We start from the raw sequence: 19,068 nt of genomic DNA, 5'->3' as shown, positions 1-19,068 counted from the left end.
ATGAAACTAGGCATATTGGTTCTATTTCAGAAGAAGGTTTTGACATATTTGACCACATGTGACCTTGAATAATTCAGACCAAAAATAACAGCACTTGTTCAGGGCTATGAGACAAACATGTGTATCAAATCTGACCCCAATCCCATAAAAAAACTGGATAATAAGTCGAAAATATGCCAGCCAGTCAGAGGTCATGGCGACAATATTTGATTCTAAAACGTTTCGAAAGTAACGACACTTGTTCCCGGTCATCTGTACCTAATGTGATCCAATTATTAATCGTAGGACTGGAGAAGTACTGTAAAGTAAATAATCACGAAGGGACAGGCGACGGACGACGCGCCACGACAAAAGCTCACTTTTTTCTGATGCGTTTTATATCACGAGTAGTAATCCGTATTCTTATCATCATATCATGATTGATCCTATAATGTTCCTTGCATATCTCATTAATTACGATAAAGGATGTGTTCAGATATAATATACATCAACTCATGTAAATTAGGTAGCAGTACTACATTGTACCATAAAATATAACATAGTCGGCAATATAAGTATTAGCCTTATTTTTTTGTTGCAACAAGAGTGCAATAAAGTGACTAATTTTATTAAAGAATGCACACCTTTGAGAAGTCAAGAAATTTCTGTATTAAACTTTTTTTTTCTTAAATGCAATTTTGGAAAAGGGAGTTAATGGCATAGCATAAATGCATAAAGAATTATATGTCCGTATGCTTGTTTTTTGTGCTATGATCGATCATAGATACCAATTTGACATAATATGTGATTTTAAGTGAGTTTTGCGGTTTTTAACATTTGCAGGTCAAATTCAAACAATATCTTTCAAGTATATTATTAGATAAGTATGAATAATTGCAGAATTGACCAAAAAGTATATCTTTTAAATTATGAAGTAAAATTTCTTGAACGTATTCTTTTAACTCAGAACAGCAATTTAAGTAGCCCCTACCCTTTATTTTTCAATGACAAAATACAATTTAGTTTCACCATTGTTTACAGATTTAAATCTTGGAATAATAAATTCTGCTATTAAACATTTTTTTTTTTAAATATTTGACAGATCAAAAAGGAAATAGGTTTCTCTTTTAATTACAGCCATAAAAAAGGGGGTTCGTGTGCTTGTTTTTTGTCCCATCATGATTTGTGTATTTGTTCACCTTTTTTGGGTCAACAATCAAAAGTGTTTCAGTTACACTAAATCTGTTTAAAAAAATTACCAAAAATATTTATTTTCCACTTTGTTGCATATCATTTCATTATATTGAACATTATAAAATTCGTATAGCAAAAATTAACTTGCTACAATTTAAAATGGAGACACAATGACGATTTAAGGGACAATCTAGTGTCAAAAAATGTGATATTTTGTCCTTTCGTGAAGCGCAACAAATACACATTTTCAAAATTGCCGCCGAATTGGTCATTTTTAAAAATTCGTGTGAAAATTTTCTACAAACAACAGACATCTAGTTTTTTGACACATTTTTCAAACGCATGTTTGCTATTAAAATTGATAAAAATTTGTTAAATATTACAAAAATACCTTACACGAGATCAAACCGAGGCTTGAATGTGATTCAAACCTCAGAAGAGTACATCCTTGACTCTCTCGGTACAATTGTCGTTAACTGAAGACAAGAAAAGTTGCTTACTTATCCCCGTTATCATGTACAGAGATATTGCTGTTTTCTGATTAAATGGTTATAACAAACGACGACCGCGTAATCTAATTGTTTTATCGTGACATGTGACCTATTGTTTAGAGTTTGGTGGACACAGTATGAACAGCATGGCTGTAACGGACACTCGTAAATTCATCACCGAAATTTTATGAAGACTTATGCAAATAGTTATGGATACTTTACAATAAATCACGATAAAAATATACTTGTATGTACAAAACTTAACAACTTCGTAACCAAAATAAATCCTAATTGGAGATCCACGCTACAAAGCTGTATTTTATAGACAATGAACCGCATCGTTCATTGACGCAAAGAAGAAAATTATCAGTAACTATCAGCTATCAGTTAGTCATAATGCTGCGAATGAAGATTTTCACAATGTATTCTATCATAAATGACACACAACCATAACAACATTGGTTCACGGTTACCTGTTTACTTCTAGCGGAGGTTACATTTTGTCTAAACAAATTCATTGCTAATTCGCCATATTGTTACATTTGCGGGGGTGAGCCTAGTAACAACATCCGATACCTTTGTTTTCTTAAATATGGACCTTTGTTAAAATGTTATACGTGTAACATATTTATCCATAATGATGAATATCTAATGTTTCGGCTTTTTTGTTGACCTCCATATCAAACTGTTCTACAACTGTACATGTGCAACAGAAAATATATCATACTAATAGATGTTGATGACTTATTTGAACTTTGGTGACACATATGGACCTTTGGGATATATGAGAATGGATGTTAAAAAGAATTGTCATGAATTAGAATTACCAACGTGAAAGGAATTGCATCTCATTTGTGGAAATCGTATGTGCTATATAAGTTAAACACCTTTTTGTTGGGATGCATGTTAGGAGATGTGTCACAAAGGAAACATCAGTCTATTTTAAGTTAACCCTACTTTCAAAAATGTCAAACAAATAATTATAACGACGTTATCTTCTGAAGGAAGAGGAATCGTTTATCATTCACATAAATTATAATTTAAACCTTCCAACATTTTTACAAATAAGGATACTTACAAAACGTTAAAGTTATCATTTTTCGGGTCTGATACGAAGACACAACTCGTTTTTTATGGAAACTATGCAGCCTCAATTTCTCAGAAGGCTTTTGCGCATGGGAAAACACCGGAAGTGGAAAAGCTTCACGCTGCTTGAGGGTTTGAAAACAAATTGTTTCAACGCCACTACATTTTTGGTTTATATTTGCGCTTTTTCACATAGTCTTTTTTTAGGCCTATCACCGCGAAGTGTCCGTTAAACTTAAATAAATGGCACTTAACGATACAATTGTTTGTAAGCAAATTAGAATGGCACTTTCTAGCCTTTCGTCATTTTTACTTCCAGACGAGGAATTTCAAGAGGACAAAACACAGATATTAAAGAGCTTTCGATTTACAAACGTCACAAAGCAAAAATGCCCAAAATACTCAGGTTTGTATTTTGTTCCGGCTTTTTAATGATTATAGAAACAACAGTAACCTTGTCCAAATACAGTCACATGAACTTTTGTTAATGTTCCTCCATTAAACCCTGCAGTAAAAAAATAAGGCATCGCGCAATATTGCTACTCAACTAATTTCTAAAATGTTCAGACAAGTTAAGAATTGCCTCAGCTAGTCAGGGGCACGTCAATAGCGGATAAAGTGTTGAAGACTTGTGATTTTTTTTGCTCAGCAAAAGAGCTTTGCGTACGAAAGCTCCTTGATCAACTTTCATAACAAGACCCAAAGTAAAACAAATGTCAAACGTAAGATTTCGGTATAAATCAGCCAATCAGAGGTCGCAAGGTATGTTTGATATCCATTCGCAAATATGTCTGTGGTACATCTACACATGCTAATCATTACACTGTGATATTTTATTACGCTTTGCCAAGTAATCTCTGACAGGACAGCAGAACCAGAAGAACGAATTATAATCATTATATTAATTAGACAAACAAATAATGGTGTCTTAACTTTTTTTTAGCGGAAACGAATATCAATATAACAACTGATTTTACTCACTTCAAGTCCTTTTCTGGCTTCCTCTTCAGTCATAAGATCGATTATTTTGAACCTAAAGTCGTCCTCCCACTTGACCCCCATCAGGTGGTTCACCATGCCGTCAATAAGTGTGCTTTTGCCAGACCCAGTAGCTCCGATCATCATTATCGTTTTCTCGCTGACAAGATCTGATGATCCTACAAGCGATTAAATAAAAAACTATATAAAAACATCATTAAGTTTTTCGTAATGTCAGCAAAGTACGTTTTCAATAATATAACATTGATCCAGATGCAGCTGGTATCGATTTCAATTGTCTGTATTATGTCAACGTGTCTTACCAAATTCACACTTCCTCGTTTTGTATGCCGAATTTCTGGCAGCCTTATTTTCTGACAACGGCATCTTGTAGAATGCTGGTTCCCCATCCTGAAGTTTAATGCAAACGTTCCGAACGGACAAAGCCAGTGATTGCCTTGTATATATAGAGTCACTTGGTTCACTGAATTCACCCTCTCCGTCCCTGTAATGTGCTCTGACCTTGAACGTATATCCTGTATCTTGTAGAAGGCCGCGGACTAAAATCTGGGGCACACTGTCGTTTGTTGTGACCGAATCCCTAACCCATAACACATCTCGTGTGAGTCTGTTCTTAATTTCATAGTACAGGACACCCTCAGATTCTTGAATGGCCCATCCCAGCAAAATAAAATCACTGCCCACATCCAACCGTGTTGGTTTACTTGGTTGTCTTGCGTGTGCATGTTTTGAGCCTGCAAGTGGATAAAGAAACAAAGTTTAGAGTAAGTCCTAACAACAAATCGCAAAACTGCATCATCACAAAAATGAATTAAAAAAAAAATCGATGGCAGTGATATTGTCCCCCTTCTCCAATTCTTTTGTTGTCGGTTGCCAGGCAATATACATATGATCTTAATTTGTTTCTTTTACTTTTAATGTAATAATTTATCAACATAGTGAAAGGGCAGTTTTCTGTCTGGAATAAATACTGGTTTTAGTTATTATACTATACTTTTAGTTAGATCTATTGACAATGGATATAGAATATATTATATCTAGAAAATCATATGTTTCTGCTGGGAATAGATCGTTTTTGTTTCCGAGGGGGAAAATTGCCATGAACAATGACTCTACAATGGAAAATGACGTTGCAAAGCATTATTACTTTGGCGTCATAATTATAAAGTAGTCAAGTCAATTAAAGTTCAAAGTGTTACCCACAAACCTGTTTAACAACTTCGAACAGGTTTATCTAATGATTTGGGAGTAAGGAAACATATAGTGGCCGTGGGAGAAAGGATGTTAACACACACTAAAACGAAAAGTGACAAGTACACCTGCAACTCACCAGCTCGATTCTGATTGATGCTACGTGCAGCCAAGCTTGTTGTCGATCCGTCAGGGGTATGTAACGCCCCATGATATACACTATGAAGCAGGTAATCATCGTCCCGAATGGGCCTGAGTTGAGTGCTGTTTTGCGAACGGGGTTCAATAATCCCAAAGTGTTCCTGTTCCATTTGTATATTTCCAGGATAAGTCATAGGAAATTGACTAGGGAGTAGGTAATCATCATCAGCATGCTTGAGTTTGCTATGTCGTGTCAGCTCTGTCAACGGTCTTCCTAAAGGGACCTCCTTCGTAGGGCGAACTCTTTCTTGAAATTTCACAACTGACATGGAACAATCTTCTGCTTCTATGTGTTCCAGCATGTTTGAAGTTGTGATAATATCACTCTCATCACTAAATTCCCCTTCTTCCTCGAGAAAATATGCTCGAACCTTGAACACGTATTGTGTTGAAGGTGAAAGTCCTCCCATTCGACAAAACGTTTTAGCATCATCAGTAACTACAGGCATCTTGACCCATGCTTTCGTGTGTGCAGTTTTTGATTTAAGCTCATAATATGTAACGCTTTTTTCGGCAGGTCTTTCCCAACCTAAATCGATGAAGTCACAACCACAATTTAAACAGCATGGCTTTCCCGGTTTTCGTAATGAGACTTTCTTTGAAGCACTGCGAAGGTCGGTCTTAAACACATTTGGTTGATTGGTGATGATCGGGTCACTCTTCTCACTGAAATCACCTTCATCTTCATCCCTTTGAAAATGACCACGAACTTTAAACTCGTATTCCGTTCCATATGCGAGATCTGAAACTTTCTTAAACGGCTTGTTGTTTTCTGTGAAAGATGGCATTTTCAACCACAATTCATCACCTGTAGTTTTCATCTTCACTTCATAGTATGCAACATCACATCTGTCGGGCTTATCCCACGCGATACACGCGTAATCAAGACCAACATCCAATGCAGCTGGTTTACCCGGCCGACTAGAAGACGTTGGTGTAAGGCAAACACTAACTTTCTCCGCCGCCGCCGCCGTTGTCTCTATGGCATCGCCTACGTCGCTGAATTCCCCTTCAAATGTTTGGTGATGTGACTTTACTTTAAATCTATACTCAGTTTCTGGAAGCAGACGTTTGACCAGGTAAAATGTATTGGCATTTTCTGTGAACACAGATTTTGACCAGTTTTCATCCTCTGAAGATTTGTATTTGATTTCGTAATATTTTACATTTTTCTCTTCTGGTTTATCCCACCCGAGCTGTATATGGTCTTCCTTGGCATCTAATGAAATGGGCTTTCCTGGTTTTCGTGTCAGATATTTTGAAGTGGATGATGTCATTTCAACAACTGCTTGCTTGGTCTTGAATGGATCGCTCTTTTGGCTAAAGTCACCTTCTTTGCCTTCGTAGTGTGCCTTTACTTTGAATTCGTATTCTGTATCAGGCACCAGACCTCTTAGCTGGTAACACGGTTTGTCGAATTCAGAGAAGACAGGCGTACACCAATCAGTGTCAGTCACAATTTTGAACCTGATTTCATAGTACGAAATGTCTCTATCCGAAGGCTTCTCCCATTCCAGTTTTAAGAAATTGCATCCAATTTCACTTGTTCTTGGTTTTCCCGGTGCAGTAGCGGACTGCTTCGTTGCAGCAGCTTCCTCATCTTTGTCAATTTCTTCAAATGGTGGTTGTATTGACGTGCTTTCGGCATTTCCAGGACTTTCGGTATTATCGGATGATATGCTTTGTAAACTGCCCCGATCAGATTCTGCTGTTTCATTCAGTGACACCTCTTTAGGAGCTGCATCAAATTCAAATTTGGGATGATAGCAGTCTGTATCTTCTCTGGCTTCCCTTTCCATGTTCATGGTAAACAATCACTATGTGAGATGAATATCATGTCACATTAATGTTCTTATCCATCGCCCGCATGTGAAGAATTTGTTTTTGTTAGTTTAGTGAAATGAACATATTTGGTGCGTGAGGACAACTTGATGTCTTATCAACAGGCAAACTATTGATTTGGTTTTCCTGGAATATAACGGGAAAAAATGACGATATATTCTTTATCCATTATTTATCTACTTTAAATCATTTCTGTTCCTAAGGGTTCCAATTCGAATATACATATGTATCTTATTGAGATAGGATTTTGCACCAATCTTAACCTATGCAAGTCCCTTCTTCGGCAATGTGATTAAATTTTAACTGTTTCAAACTCACCATAACATTGTATGGAATATCACATACTTCTGAGATAATGACATTTCAATCTTCGGAAATATATAATGAAAAATAATGCAAAATTTTCTCTTACCTCGATAATATCTCTGGAGCCAAAATATGAAACACAACTTACACCTTCCTTTACCTAACTTGCCGGGAATCAATAGATCAAAGACACTGAATTACATTTAAATTATTTAATGATGACCTAACTGCCTTCAGTTTCAACATATTAAAGTAAAAATATGATTACCAAATGATAAAAGGAACAAGTTCAAAACTGCATCATTTCCTATATGACGACATAGCAGGGATCTAAAACTGAAATCGACCTGTCTTAAGATAGTAAATAATGTATAGTAGAGCATGAAACAGAACAAAACTGATCAACAATTTAATTGTACTGTTATCATAACAAAAGACCTTAAGGGTCATCAATTGATATATATTTTGAATATACAGATTATTAAAACCAATGATTTTTATCCTCAGTTTGGTCCAAGATCCTCATTGGCATTTTAGAAATGTAAATCTATTTGTTCATCATATCGTAAGCTGTACTATCCTTAACATGTTCTTGGTAATAATTTGAAAACAAACCCCATCTTAAGTGTAATCATATTGTTAAGTACAGACCCGTACACGTTCGCTGTTCCACTTTCAGCGTACCGTTTCCGTAGCATTTCAGTAGTAATTCCGTACCATTACCGTCGCATTTCCGTAATACTTGCGTAGCGTTTCCGTAGCACTTCCGTATCGTTTCCGTAGCACTTGCGTCTAGATATTTCCATTTAAAAAGCGTTTGTGAAACTTTCGATCGAAAATTTTACAGAATATATATTTGTCGAAACGAACTGTTGATAAAAAAATCATTATAAACCGCATTACCTGAAAATTATTCCAACTATCATAATAGTCAGAAGAAAAACACCACAAACATGTCGGATTACACATACATTGACGTAACAGCCCTCCTCCCATGGGTCTACTGTGTGTTCTCAACACCAGCAGCAAAGGGGTTATTTAAATAACAGGCATACAGCTGGCCACGTGGTAATGACCTGTCCCTTGTTAAAGGTATAAACAACTTTATTGGCCGTTATAAAGGTTGTTAGGGAATCATGACCACCCGCTGACAGATACTGTATAAAGTTCGCGCACTCAATCATATATAATGACTTCCGTAACAATATACAATGTAGACTAAAACAAGAATCAACTACATTTTCATAATAAAATAAAAGATGTATAACAAAAAAATATTTTTTACATGTGAATGAAATAAATTTAATGAATAGACATGGTATAACATGTATACATTTCAAATCTGGGATGCATGTATTTGCATGTACTAATAATCAAGCACGTTATCGGTCTCCAAATCCTACGAAAAATCTTAAAGTGTATAGAAGTATTAAAGACGAAATATAAAATGGAAATATAGGTACTCGATCCTTAACACAGGAGTCTGAAATTATTTCAGTTTTTTTATTATTAGGCTTATTAATTATTACGCTTCTCCTTAAGAAACGAAACCAGTTTACTTTCAGTAAGCAGATGGAAATACTTCTGACCATAACGTATTATTATCAGTGTGTCGCGTTGATCTGTTAGCGTACGTCAGGTCTTTGTGATGGATATATTACATGTACCAATATTTGATCGACTTTTATCTTTATAAATCACGAGACATTTCTGTTTGTTTCACACTCATCCATCATCCAAACGAAATGGCAAAATTTAAAACATTCGTATGTGCCTCCTTGCAGCCTACAGTTTACTGACGTTTCTTCCTATGCATTATGGGTATATTCGTTTCGTTTTAGATATTTTATATGTTTCCGATTTTTATGTAAACCCGTTCTTGTCGCCACAAACGAATCACCATTTGTGAGCGTCATCCGTAGCACTTCCGTACCATTTGCGTAACACTTCCGTACCGTTTGTGTAGCACTTGCGTACCGGTTCCGTACCGTTTGCGTAGCACTTCCGTACCATTAGCGTAGCACTAGCGTACCGTTTTCGTAGCACTTGCGTAGCACTTCCGTACCGTTTAACAGCGAACGTGTACAGGTTTGTATGTAAAAAATAAATGGTGAAGGACAATCAGATAGGCGGACAATCACATCATTGCACACTCATGTATTACTATATCATATTTCGGTAAGTGAAATGTTACATTACTGACTTGGCGAAAGATGCAGCTTGTAGCTGATTTGCATGATTTAAATATATATTATTAGTTAAAGCCATTTTATTTAGTTGGTGCACCATTGTATTTACTTAACCACATAGAATAACCTGGTTTCATTTTACGCTGTGACGACCATTTAGTTCTATTCAGTACTTGTGAATAGCTCTGTATTGTAGAAAACCCTATTAAAATATTACATAGTGTAACTAGTGTTCAGTCCTGATATGGATACTTTAAATACTCAAATACTTTAGAATTGTTCGCCTGCGTAGTCTGGTGGCTTCCATTAAGGTTTGATAATGAATTAAACGGTGTGTTTCCCTAAAAAGTAGTTACCCCATTATAGGTAACTTATAATAATATATTTAATTCACTTTCGTTTTCTCAATTTTAAAAAAATACGTCATTGTAGAACACCTTCTGATACTTTTTATCTCTGATTATGAAATTCAAATTGAGAGGGAGAGCGTTGGTTTCCACAAATACGTCTCTTCATTTTGTCGAATTTAAATGTCATTGAAACAACAAGCTTCAACATTTAGACATGATATAAACCGCAGCATCTTACAAAAATAACTTTAGATTTGATAATAAACACTATGTTCTTTGATGATGCCTTCAAATTTAGGTGAAAGGGATGGTTAAGAATAACCAAGTAGCACAAAGTACTATTTATTAGTTTGACAAGTTATGCTACTGTTTTATGAAACTGTATTGAATCTTTGTTTATCAATGTTACCATTATCTGTAAGTTAATAAATATAAAGCATATTAAGTCATTAAGGGAGCACGCAAGGTGGTTCTTTGTGATGATGTGACGATCTTACATATGTCATAAACTAAGACATCACGTTCTATCGTATTCTACACATATGAAATCATTACAAAAGAAAAACGTTAAACAATGGGTTTTAACACAATAATTTTAAACATGTAACATATGTATATGTAACATAGTACACAGTTTTCCTAGCTGCCAATTGTTTTACTGGCTTAGTGGTATTCTGGGCAATATTTTACAATCACATGCTGACTTCATATTGTGAATTATAAATGCCTTAAAAACAACAGAACTTCAGTGTCATAAATTAAGTAGAACGCTGAATGAACAAACAATATATTTGCTGATTATAACAAATTCGCATTATGTATGAGAGTGAAATGACACCAACGTGTTGCTGTCCAGAGAGTCTTTCATGCATATTCCTAAATATCACCAAGCATCGCGAACGCTCGCTCAATAGTTCTCAGTGCCAGTGTAATGGCGGAACAAAAAGGGAAAACCGGGAGACCGAGTGATACGATAATGGACATACAATCTTAATTTAATGAAATATAAGTGTAATTGCTATGATAATAATAATATACAACATTTATATAGCACCCTATATTATTTGTAAAATTACTCTAAGGCGCTTTACAACATATGGATAATAGTAATCGGTTATAATTGTGAAAACAAACAACAAAGGCTTGCAATCACTTTCATACATTTAACAAGCAATGTGCACATAATTGAAAAAATAAAAGGGTGGTATTTACATGACGTCTTTGAAAAGATTATAAAATGCAGACGTGAAAAGGTGAGTTTTTATGTCCCTCTTGAACTTGGCCAGGGTATTTGATTTCCTAATAACAGATGGTAAGCTATCCCACAACGTAGCCTAAACACTCCCAAAGCATCTGTTTCCGTAGGTCATAGTACGAGATTTTGGGACACACAACAAAGATTCTGACTCCGACCGCAGTGATCTTGACGGCTGATACAGGGTAACAAGCTCCTGTAGGTACTGAGGAGCTGTTCCATTCAGTGCCTTGTATGTGTATACCAGAATTTGTACTGCGACATGTATCGTACAGGTAACCAGTGCAACGAATAAAGCGCAGGTGTGATGTGCTCTCTCTTTCGAGTACGAGTAACTAGCCGTGCTGCAGTGTTCTGGACCCTCTGCAGACGACTAGTTAGTTTGTCAGATATACCACAGAGCAGGGCGTTACCATAATCCAACCGAGAGGTAACAAGTGAATGCACCAAAATCTTGCATGCATCTGCAGTTAGAAACTGCCGAATACAGCCGATGTTCCTGATCTGGTAGTAACAGGATTTGGCAATAGCGTTCACTTGTTTCTCCATGTTCAGAGAACTGTCAAAGTATACCCCTAGGTTTTTAACAGCTGGAACAGTCTCAATAATTCTGGCACCAACCTTGAGCTGGAGAGCCATATTTTGCTGACACTTTGAGGGAAAGACGATTAGTTCCGTCTTTTCCTGATTAAGTTTAAGCATGTTGGCGTTCATCCAGATACTTATATCTGTCAGACAAGCTTCCAGACTTTCTGAGACTGTATTCCAACTGTCCCGTGGTTATATGACCATGTAAATGTGTGTGTCATCGGCATAGCAATGATAGCGAAGGCTATGGCGACGACAAATCTCTCTAATCGGTTTGGCGTACATACAATATTTTCGTGGTCCTAACACCGACCCTTGAGGAACCCCGAAATCTAGTACTTTGTCATGTGAGGTGGCAGATCCGATGGCAACACACTGTCGTCGTTCACTCAGGTATGACTGTATCCAGCATAGTGCGGTATCAGTCACTCCATACGAGTATTCCAGACGTTTATAAAGTATGCCATGGTCGATGACGTGAAATGTAGCTGACAAGTCCAGAATGAAAAGCACCGCTCTGCACTTGTTATGAAATGCAGAAGCTATATCACTATGTTCACGTAGGAGGGCCGTCTCAGTAGAGTGTCCCATGCGGTAGGCCGATTGCATGTTGTCATGGAGACTGTTTGCATGGAGATGAACCTCTAAACGCCGGGACACAACCTTCTCCAAGATCTTAGACAGAAAAGGCAGATTTGAAACTGGGCGGTAGTTTTTTAACTCCTCCTTTTCCATGATATCCTTATGTCTTCTATTTCAATTTAAGTCATCATTTTTGAAATGTAAAAATTACTGAATTACATTTTAAAGATATCAGAAATACTTAATCAACCCCTCTTTGTGTAGTCATTGTAAGGTTGGCTTGCAAAACATTTGTACAATGGCCTGACAAGCAAGCACAGTCACATGTTCTTACATTGAATCAACTTGGTGTACCAAAACGTAGAGTTGATGATTAAGTAAAAAGACGATTATTCATATTGCTGCATCGGATGAAGAAGGCAAATTTTTGTTTCTTCAATATTTCCTTTACATAGGAAACAGAAGTGAATCTACTCAAAGCTATGGTTACCACAAAAGTTTCTTAAAACCATGTAGTACGAAACTTGATACAATTTCTTTCTGCAAGCTCTTATACCAAATTAAGTTAAATTATTTCTTTTTTTATTATAATGAACAACTTTAGTTGCAATGAATGACTAAAAGAATTGATAATATGCATTCGTCAGTATACATAGACTAAACGAAAGAAAAACGAAAGACAAGTAGCAGAATTCAATACAACTATTTTATAAACAAGACACGATAAGTCATATATGGAATGTACAGTTTCACTAAAGCTGTTTTATCATATAATCGATGTATGTCACCATGTTGTTCGGCTATGTCATAAATATAATCAAACACACGTTAAATAAAACCTACAGATGCTCCAATTGGTCAAAACCGTGAAAACATAGTCCAACCCCAGTGTGTACTTTATTTACTGCATCTTTTCCGATAAATTTTGATGTTTTGCTATCAAATGAATTTGAATTGTTTATTTGTCATTACTATTGATTTATTTGCACTGAGTGGAACTAAATATACTAAGATCGAAGTAGTTTGGTTTTGACATATAGAGAGTTAGCTGATAACACATAATTGTATTTTAAGTAACTATGAATGTTATGTGATGAATACGATCCTTCATTCGTGTCCAGATCATGTTGAGTTTATGAAACTAGTTCAATAATTTTTTATTTCTTTCGCCTACATGCTCGTGTCATAGCAAACTATTTAACTCGTTTACTAATTTAATATGACACGGACATTCATGTAAGATACTCTATGTATTATCCCCAAATAAAGTTTGTGTTAAAATAAAACAATTGTGAATAATGAAAAACAATTATTTCTGAAAAAATAAAGATTTTCATTTTGTGAGTTAATGTAACTCTTTACCATTGTTTAACGTCCATGACTTATGATGTCATTATCCAAATTGGCTTGCTGTGTCAACTTTATTTTCAAGTGATACTGGCCCTAGTAGAACCATACAGTTCTTGGTTTTCCCATATTTCTTTATAGTTCTTCGAACTAATTTAAATCAACTTTTGTTTCTGGATATTACTGATTACATTACTGTATAACACCTTCGGTTTTTTAATCGCTGAAAGGGAAATACTAAATGCGAAAAAGGGGGTGTTAATTTCCTCTACAACGTCACCTCATTTTGTGGAATTATAAATATTTCATTTCAGAATATTGATCTTAGATACAAAGGAATTAGGCAACAGGCAAAGCATATGAGCGCCCTCTCCTTACAGTTATAAACTGTTTACACACATCATATTGAATTGAAGTAATGATAAAACATGTCTATTATGTACATGAATATTGATATTTGCATTTCATTATTTTATTTTTTTGATAATTGTTGTACAAAAACTAGATTTTATAAAAAAAATGGCAATTAAATTTTTGCTGGTCGACAACACATAGTACAATAGTGTACTGGTATCATTCCATACAGCAGAGTCATGTGAAAAAAGATAAACAAGTAAGTGTAATCTAGTAAAAGCGTCTTGTATCTTTAACGAATCTCTGAACCATCTCCAAGATACTTAAATTCATATTGATATTGAATCTTCGACATCCATAAAGAAAAGAGTATTTAATGGAATAATGTCATTAAAAGCAGAAATGGAGTTCAGGAGAATTTGCCTTTGATTTGCATACAGAGTACAATGTAAGAAGAAGTGATCACAATCATCAACAAGAGAACTACATAAGCAGGCAGGGGTATCAATTAGGTGAGATTCAAATAGATCTGAATTCCGGTTACTGGCACAGTTTCTAAGTTGACAAAGGTAATATTAAATTTTCGATCATCATTGTATTTAAAAATATCGGTACATTGGGGTTGAGAATCCATTTCATCTGAGTGTAAAAAGGTTTTTTTTATAGCTTCAATGGATGTCATTGTGGGATACAGGCAAGTTGGATTATTCCGTTCAGACATCAGTTTCGGGAAAAAAACTGGCATTATGTAGAATGAGTTCTTGGTATAGGAACATCAAAAATTATATTGTGGCGAAGATGATAATTGTCAGCATTATTATTAATGTACGGTTGAATTATATCATAGACATGAGGGGACATTTCCTATTATATATTTTATAAAATGTAATATTTTGATGCAAATGTCTTCTTTTATTAAGTGTTATAAAACCATATTTTCTATATAAGATAGCATGACTTGTACCAATTTTGTATTTCAACATTCTAAGTATATTAATTTTTCATAAGTTTTTTCGTATATATAGTTTATGTGGTTAGACCAATTAGCCTTGCTGTTGAAAAACAAACCTAGGTGTTTATGATTAGAAACATTAATAATTGATGATTCATCAAAATATAGGTTAGGATGCAGTGTCTCAGAGTCAACCCGCCTCGAGAAGAGCAGGGCCATAGTTTTATCTGGATTAAAGTTAATTCCCAAGAAATATTCCTTAGATCATCATTTAATATATTAGCACATTCTTGCCTGTCTCCCTCAATGAGACCATATAAGGAGGTATCATCAGCAAATCGTTTGACGTTTGAGGCCAATTCATCACCAATATCATTAATATATAGTAAAAACAAAATAGGACCAAGGACTGAACCTTGGGGTACCCCTGCCTGTAATGTTTTCCAATTTGACTTATACCCATCTATGACCACTCTCTTTTGCCTATCATGAAGGTATGATGTGAACATTCTAACATATTATTACATATACCATATTTTTTCAGTTTATAAATTAGACCGTCATGCAAAACTCTGTCAAAGGCTTTGCTAATATCACAGAAAATCATTCTGGCCTCTTTGCCTTTGCCTAACTGTTTTACAATATCATCGTATATAATTAATAGTTGATACACTGTGGAATCCTTAGGTAAAAAGCCTGACTGATTCTTAGAAATAATGTTATATCTTGAGAGGTAATTGAACATATACTTAAAAACATTTTTTTTCAAATAGCTTGCTAAATATAGGGGTAACAGATATTGGTCTATAGTTGGATGGATCACTTGTATCTCCCTTGCCCTTATAAATTGGGGTAACATAAGCATTTTTCCATCTATTTGGTAGCTTTCCGGTAGAAATAGATTTGTTGAATAAGAGATAGAGTGGTTTCACAAGAGATTGGAAAACCCCTTTTATGAATTTTGGAGGGATACTTTCAGGACCTGAAGGTTTATTAGCATTGAGTAGATCGAGCTGATCAAAAAAGTCCTGTTCGATTAAGTCTATTGTTGAAAAGTTATGTCGGGGTCGGGGGCAGTCAGGAGGTCAATCGACAGCATTCTTTTCAGTTACGGAAATCGAACCGAAATAATCGTTAAAAGATTCCGCTTTATCTATGGGGTGGATTTTCAGTTCGCCGTTGATAATCAATGGAGAGTCATTTTCGTTTTTGTTTTTGAGATTCATAACCGATTTTGCAATACGCCACCATTTTCCGGGGGTATGGTTTTATCAATTAAAGAAGATTAGATAAATATTTTTCTTTAGCTTCCCGGACTAAGGATATAACTTCATTACTAATAGATCTAAATTTTGCCCAAGAAGCTGGAGTATTATGTAGCTTAGCTTTGGAATGCTGGCGATTTCTTTGTCTAATTTTGAGTCTGATACCATTAGTCATCCAAATTTTATCGTTAGGTCCTATAGTTACTGTTTTATGTGGCACGAATAGGTCGATAGCAGTTAGGATTTTATCAGTTAAAAGAGAGTTCATATTTTCAATATCACCCTGTAATAACAGATCCCAGTCAATGGACTTAAGATACTCATTTGCCCCGTCAAAGTCAGTGTTATTAAAGTGTAATAAAGTCTTTTTATATGCATGTTTCTTTAAAGTTTTAAATTTCAGATCAGCGCTAACTGGACAGTGATCACTACAAGAGGAATGTACTATTGTATTTTGAGAAAGTTAACGTTGTTTGTTAATATAGTGTCAAGTGATGTTGAGGTCTAGGAATTAATCCTGGTAGGTTCAGTAACAGTGTTTTCTAACCCATATTTCAACAAAATTCTATGTAGATGTGAGTTTGGATTTAGATGTAACATGTCTTGATTACATCCCCTACCAGGACCACTTCCCTTTGCAGATCAATACTATTATTTAGGTAAATATCGAGCCTGTCCCAGTAGCCAACGAGAGCGTTAGGAGGTCTATATATACAGTCACGAAGAATAGGTTTATTATTGGTAGTTACTTCAGTCCATATTAATTCAAGATCATCTGTCTCAAGGTCAGGTCTACGTTTAATATTACTATTATGTTTAGTATAAATCAGAACTCCGCCACCATTATAACCTCTATCCTTTCTAAAAATATTACCAAAGTTTTCCAAAGATACAGCACTATCAGGATAGTACAGTGTAATATTGTGTTTATCATTGTATGAGGAGTGTAATGGTTTCCACTATACTATTGTACGTAGCATAGTAAGATGAGTGCTTTACGGTCAACCATATCATTGTTATATTGTACTTTATGATGACCTCTTGTTGCGCACAATAGTGTGCCTGAGTGATAATAAAAATCTCTGAATCTCTGGAATTGAATTATCAAGATGAGTTTCAGAGACGCACAGTATATCGTATTCGGAGAACTCAGCATCAATAATATGAGTATTCTTCCTTAACGAACAAATATTGATATGACAAATAGAAATAAAATCTAGGTGTATGTGGGAGTTGGGTGGACCCGGGTTCGGGTGAATATCACCGCATATGGATAATATATATAATAAAATAAAAATGAAGTGCAAATTCAGAGAGAATAGAACTGAATTATAAATATCGTTGAAACAACATTAATTCTTTGACAATGCGTTCAAATATTATTAAAGGGGCTGCTTCAATACGGGATTACAAATATTATAACTTTACTGCAGTTGACAGGTTATCCTTCGTTAATGAAATTTTATCAACTAGCTAGCTTGATATTGACGCAATACAGAAACATCGGCCCTGTGAAATACAAACCCTTAAGTCGGTCAATACAGTGACATCACGGCTAATGCAAGATTTAGCGCGAAACGAACGCGTCCTGACATTCAGAAATGTTCAGGTCGCGTTTGAAACAGTCGGTTTAATGGTACGATACCGAAAATAAAATAGCCAACAAACGGGGAACAGACGAACAGTTTGTAGAAGAATTAGTTCAAATTGTCTCAATAACAATGACTGGAATGAAATAGGAGAGAATGGTTAATATTTTCTGTCGGATAGAGAGGAATCAGTAGACTGTAGGGTGCTTTAATACACAACTTCATATTCGAAAGTACAATCAGTCAGTGTGTCAGGCAGATAGCCAATACGTTTTAATGAATTGAACAACGTTCCAGACCGACGAGGTTTACATATTTGATGTTTAAAAATAAACAAACACTTTTCTATAGTAATTATGCGTTTGTCATGACTTTCTCTTTAATTGTTACAGCACTAATTAATAAAGACATTATTGATTGGTTATTTGGGTATTGGTCCTCGGCCTGTTATATAAGCCTTCGGCTTCGCCTCGGCTTAGCAGGCCTTGAACCAATAACGCGACCAATACAGACATAACCAATCAATAATACTATTGTATTGAAACCATGTTGTTTGTTTTAATAAAACGGTTATATGTTAGTGAATAAAATTATAATCAGTAGTCTACAAGACAAGAGCCCAAAACAATGATATTATTGTTTTATATCATCGTGGACCACGGTGCACTTTCTTTTCTTTGGTAAACAAAGATATAAAAATAAATCATACATTTTTGTTCTATGGTTGGTACATAATGATATGCACGAAAATGTGTAATCAAACCTTTTTCATGTATGTTTCTGCACCAATACAACGACGGAAAAGAGCCATGGTGCAAACACACATGAAAGTGTCGCCTCTGAAATGTTATCAAGTGTAACAATATACCGCTTGATAAGGCTGTCATCACGTCGATGAGTTTTTAAGTCATAATAGTTAAATGAATTGACATAAAAAATTCAATTAATTTCTATACAAAAATATGCGTTTCTACAACAAAAAGGGAAGTCTTTCCAACAGGTTTTATCCAATTCTTCCTGGTACGTCCTTTTGCTTTCACTCTCTAAATATGAAAATCATCATTAACTCTAAACAAATGATAGAAACCTGTGGATTTAATACAATGTCTAATCAAATGATACAAAGACCATTCTAGAATGTCCTGCTTTTTTATATAACGATGCGTTTATCAGACGAAATATTGAAAATAAATGTCTTTTTACTCTCTGTAGGAAAGCCTCTATAAAGGCCGCGAAACTTACAGTAATGCACTCCCGATATATTTTTTCGGTGTTGTTATAAGACATTTCATTCCCGAGGGTCATTCC

At 35.2% G+C, this 19,068-nt stretch overlaps 1 protein-coding gene across 5 annotated transcripts in view; it reads right to left on the bottom strand.

The window, feature by feature from the left end:
* The window catches only part of LOC110450188 (titin-like), a 37,468-nt gene that overhangs the window by 6,970 nt on the left and 11,430 nt on the right, over positions 1–19,068 (bottom strand). For all 5 annotated transcript variants that reach the window (XM_021497498.1, XM_021497495.1, XM_021497497.1 and 2 more), the window contains 3 exons: positions 5,080–7,109; positions 4,052–4,483; positions 3,732–3,907 (listed from right to left, as the gene is read on the bottom strand). In XM_021497498.1, coding sequence (XP_021353173.1) covers positions 3,732–3,907; positions 4,052–4,483; positions 5,080–6,946 — 2,475 coding nt within the window. In that variant the 5' untranslated portion in view covers positions 6,947–7,109. The remainder of the gene's footprint in view (positions 1–3,731; positions 3,908–4,051; positions 4,484–5,079; positions 7,110–19,068) is intronic.

Source organism: Mizuhopecten yessoensis, unplaced genomic scaffold (assembly GCF_002113885.1).
Source record: "Mizuhopecten yessoensis strain PY_sf001 unplaced genomic scaffold, ASM211388v2 scaffold5091, whole genome shotgun sequence".
NCBI lineage: Eukaryota > Metazoa > Mollusca > Bivalvia > Pectinida > Pectinidae > Mizuhopecten > Mizuhopecten yessoensis.
The sequence above is the reverse complement of the archived record's forward strand: the minus strand, read 5'-3'. Positions and strand labels throughout refer to the sequence as shown.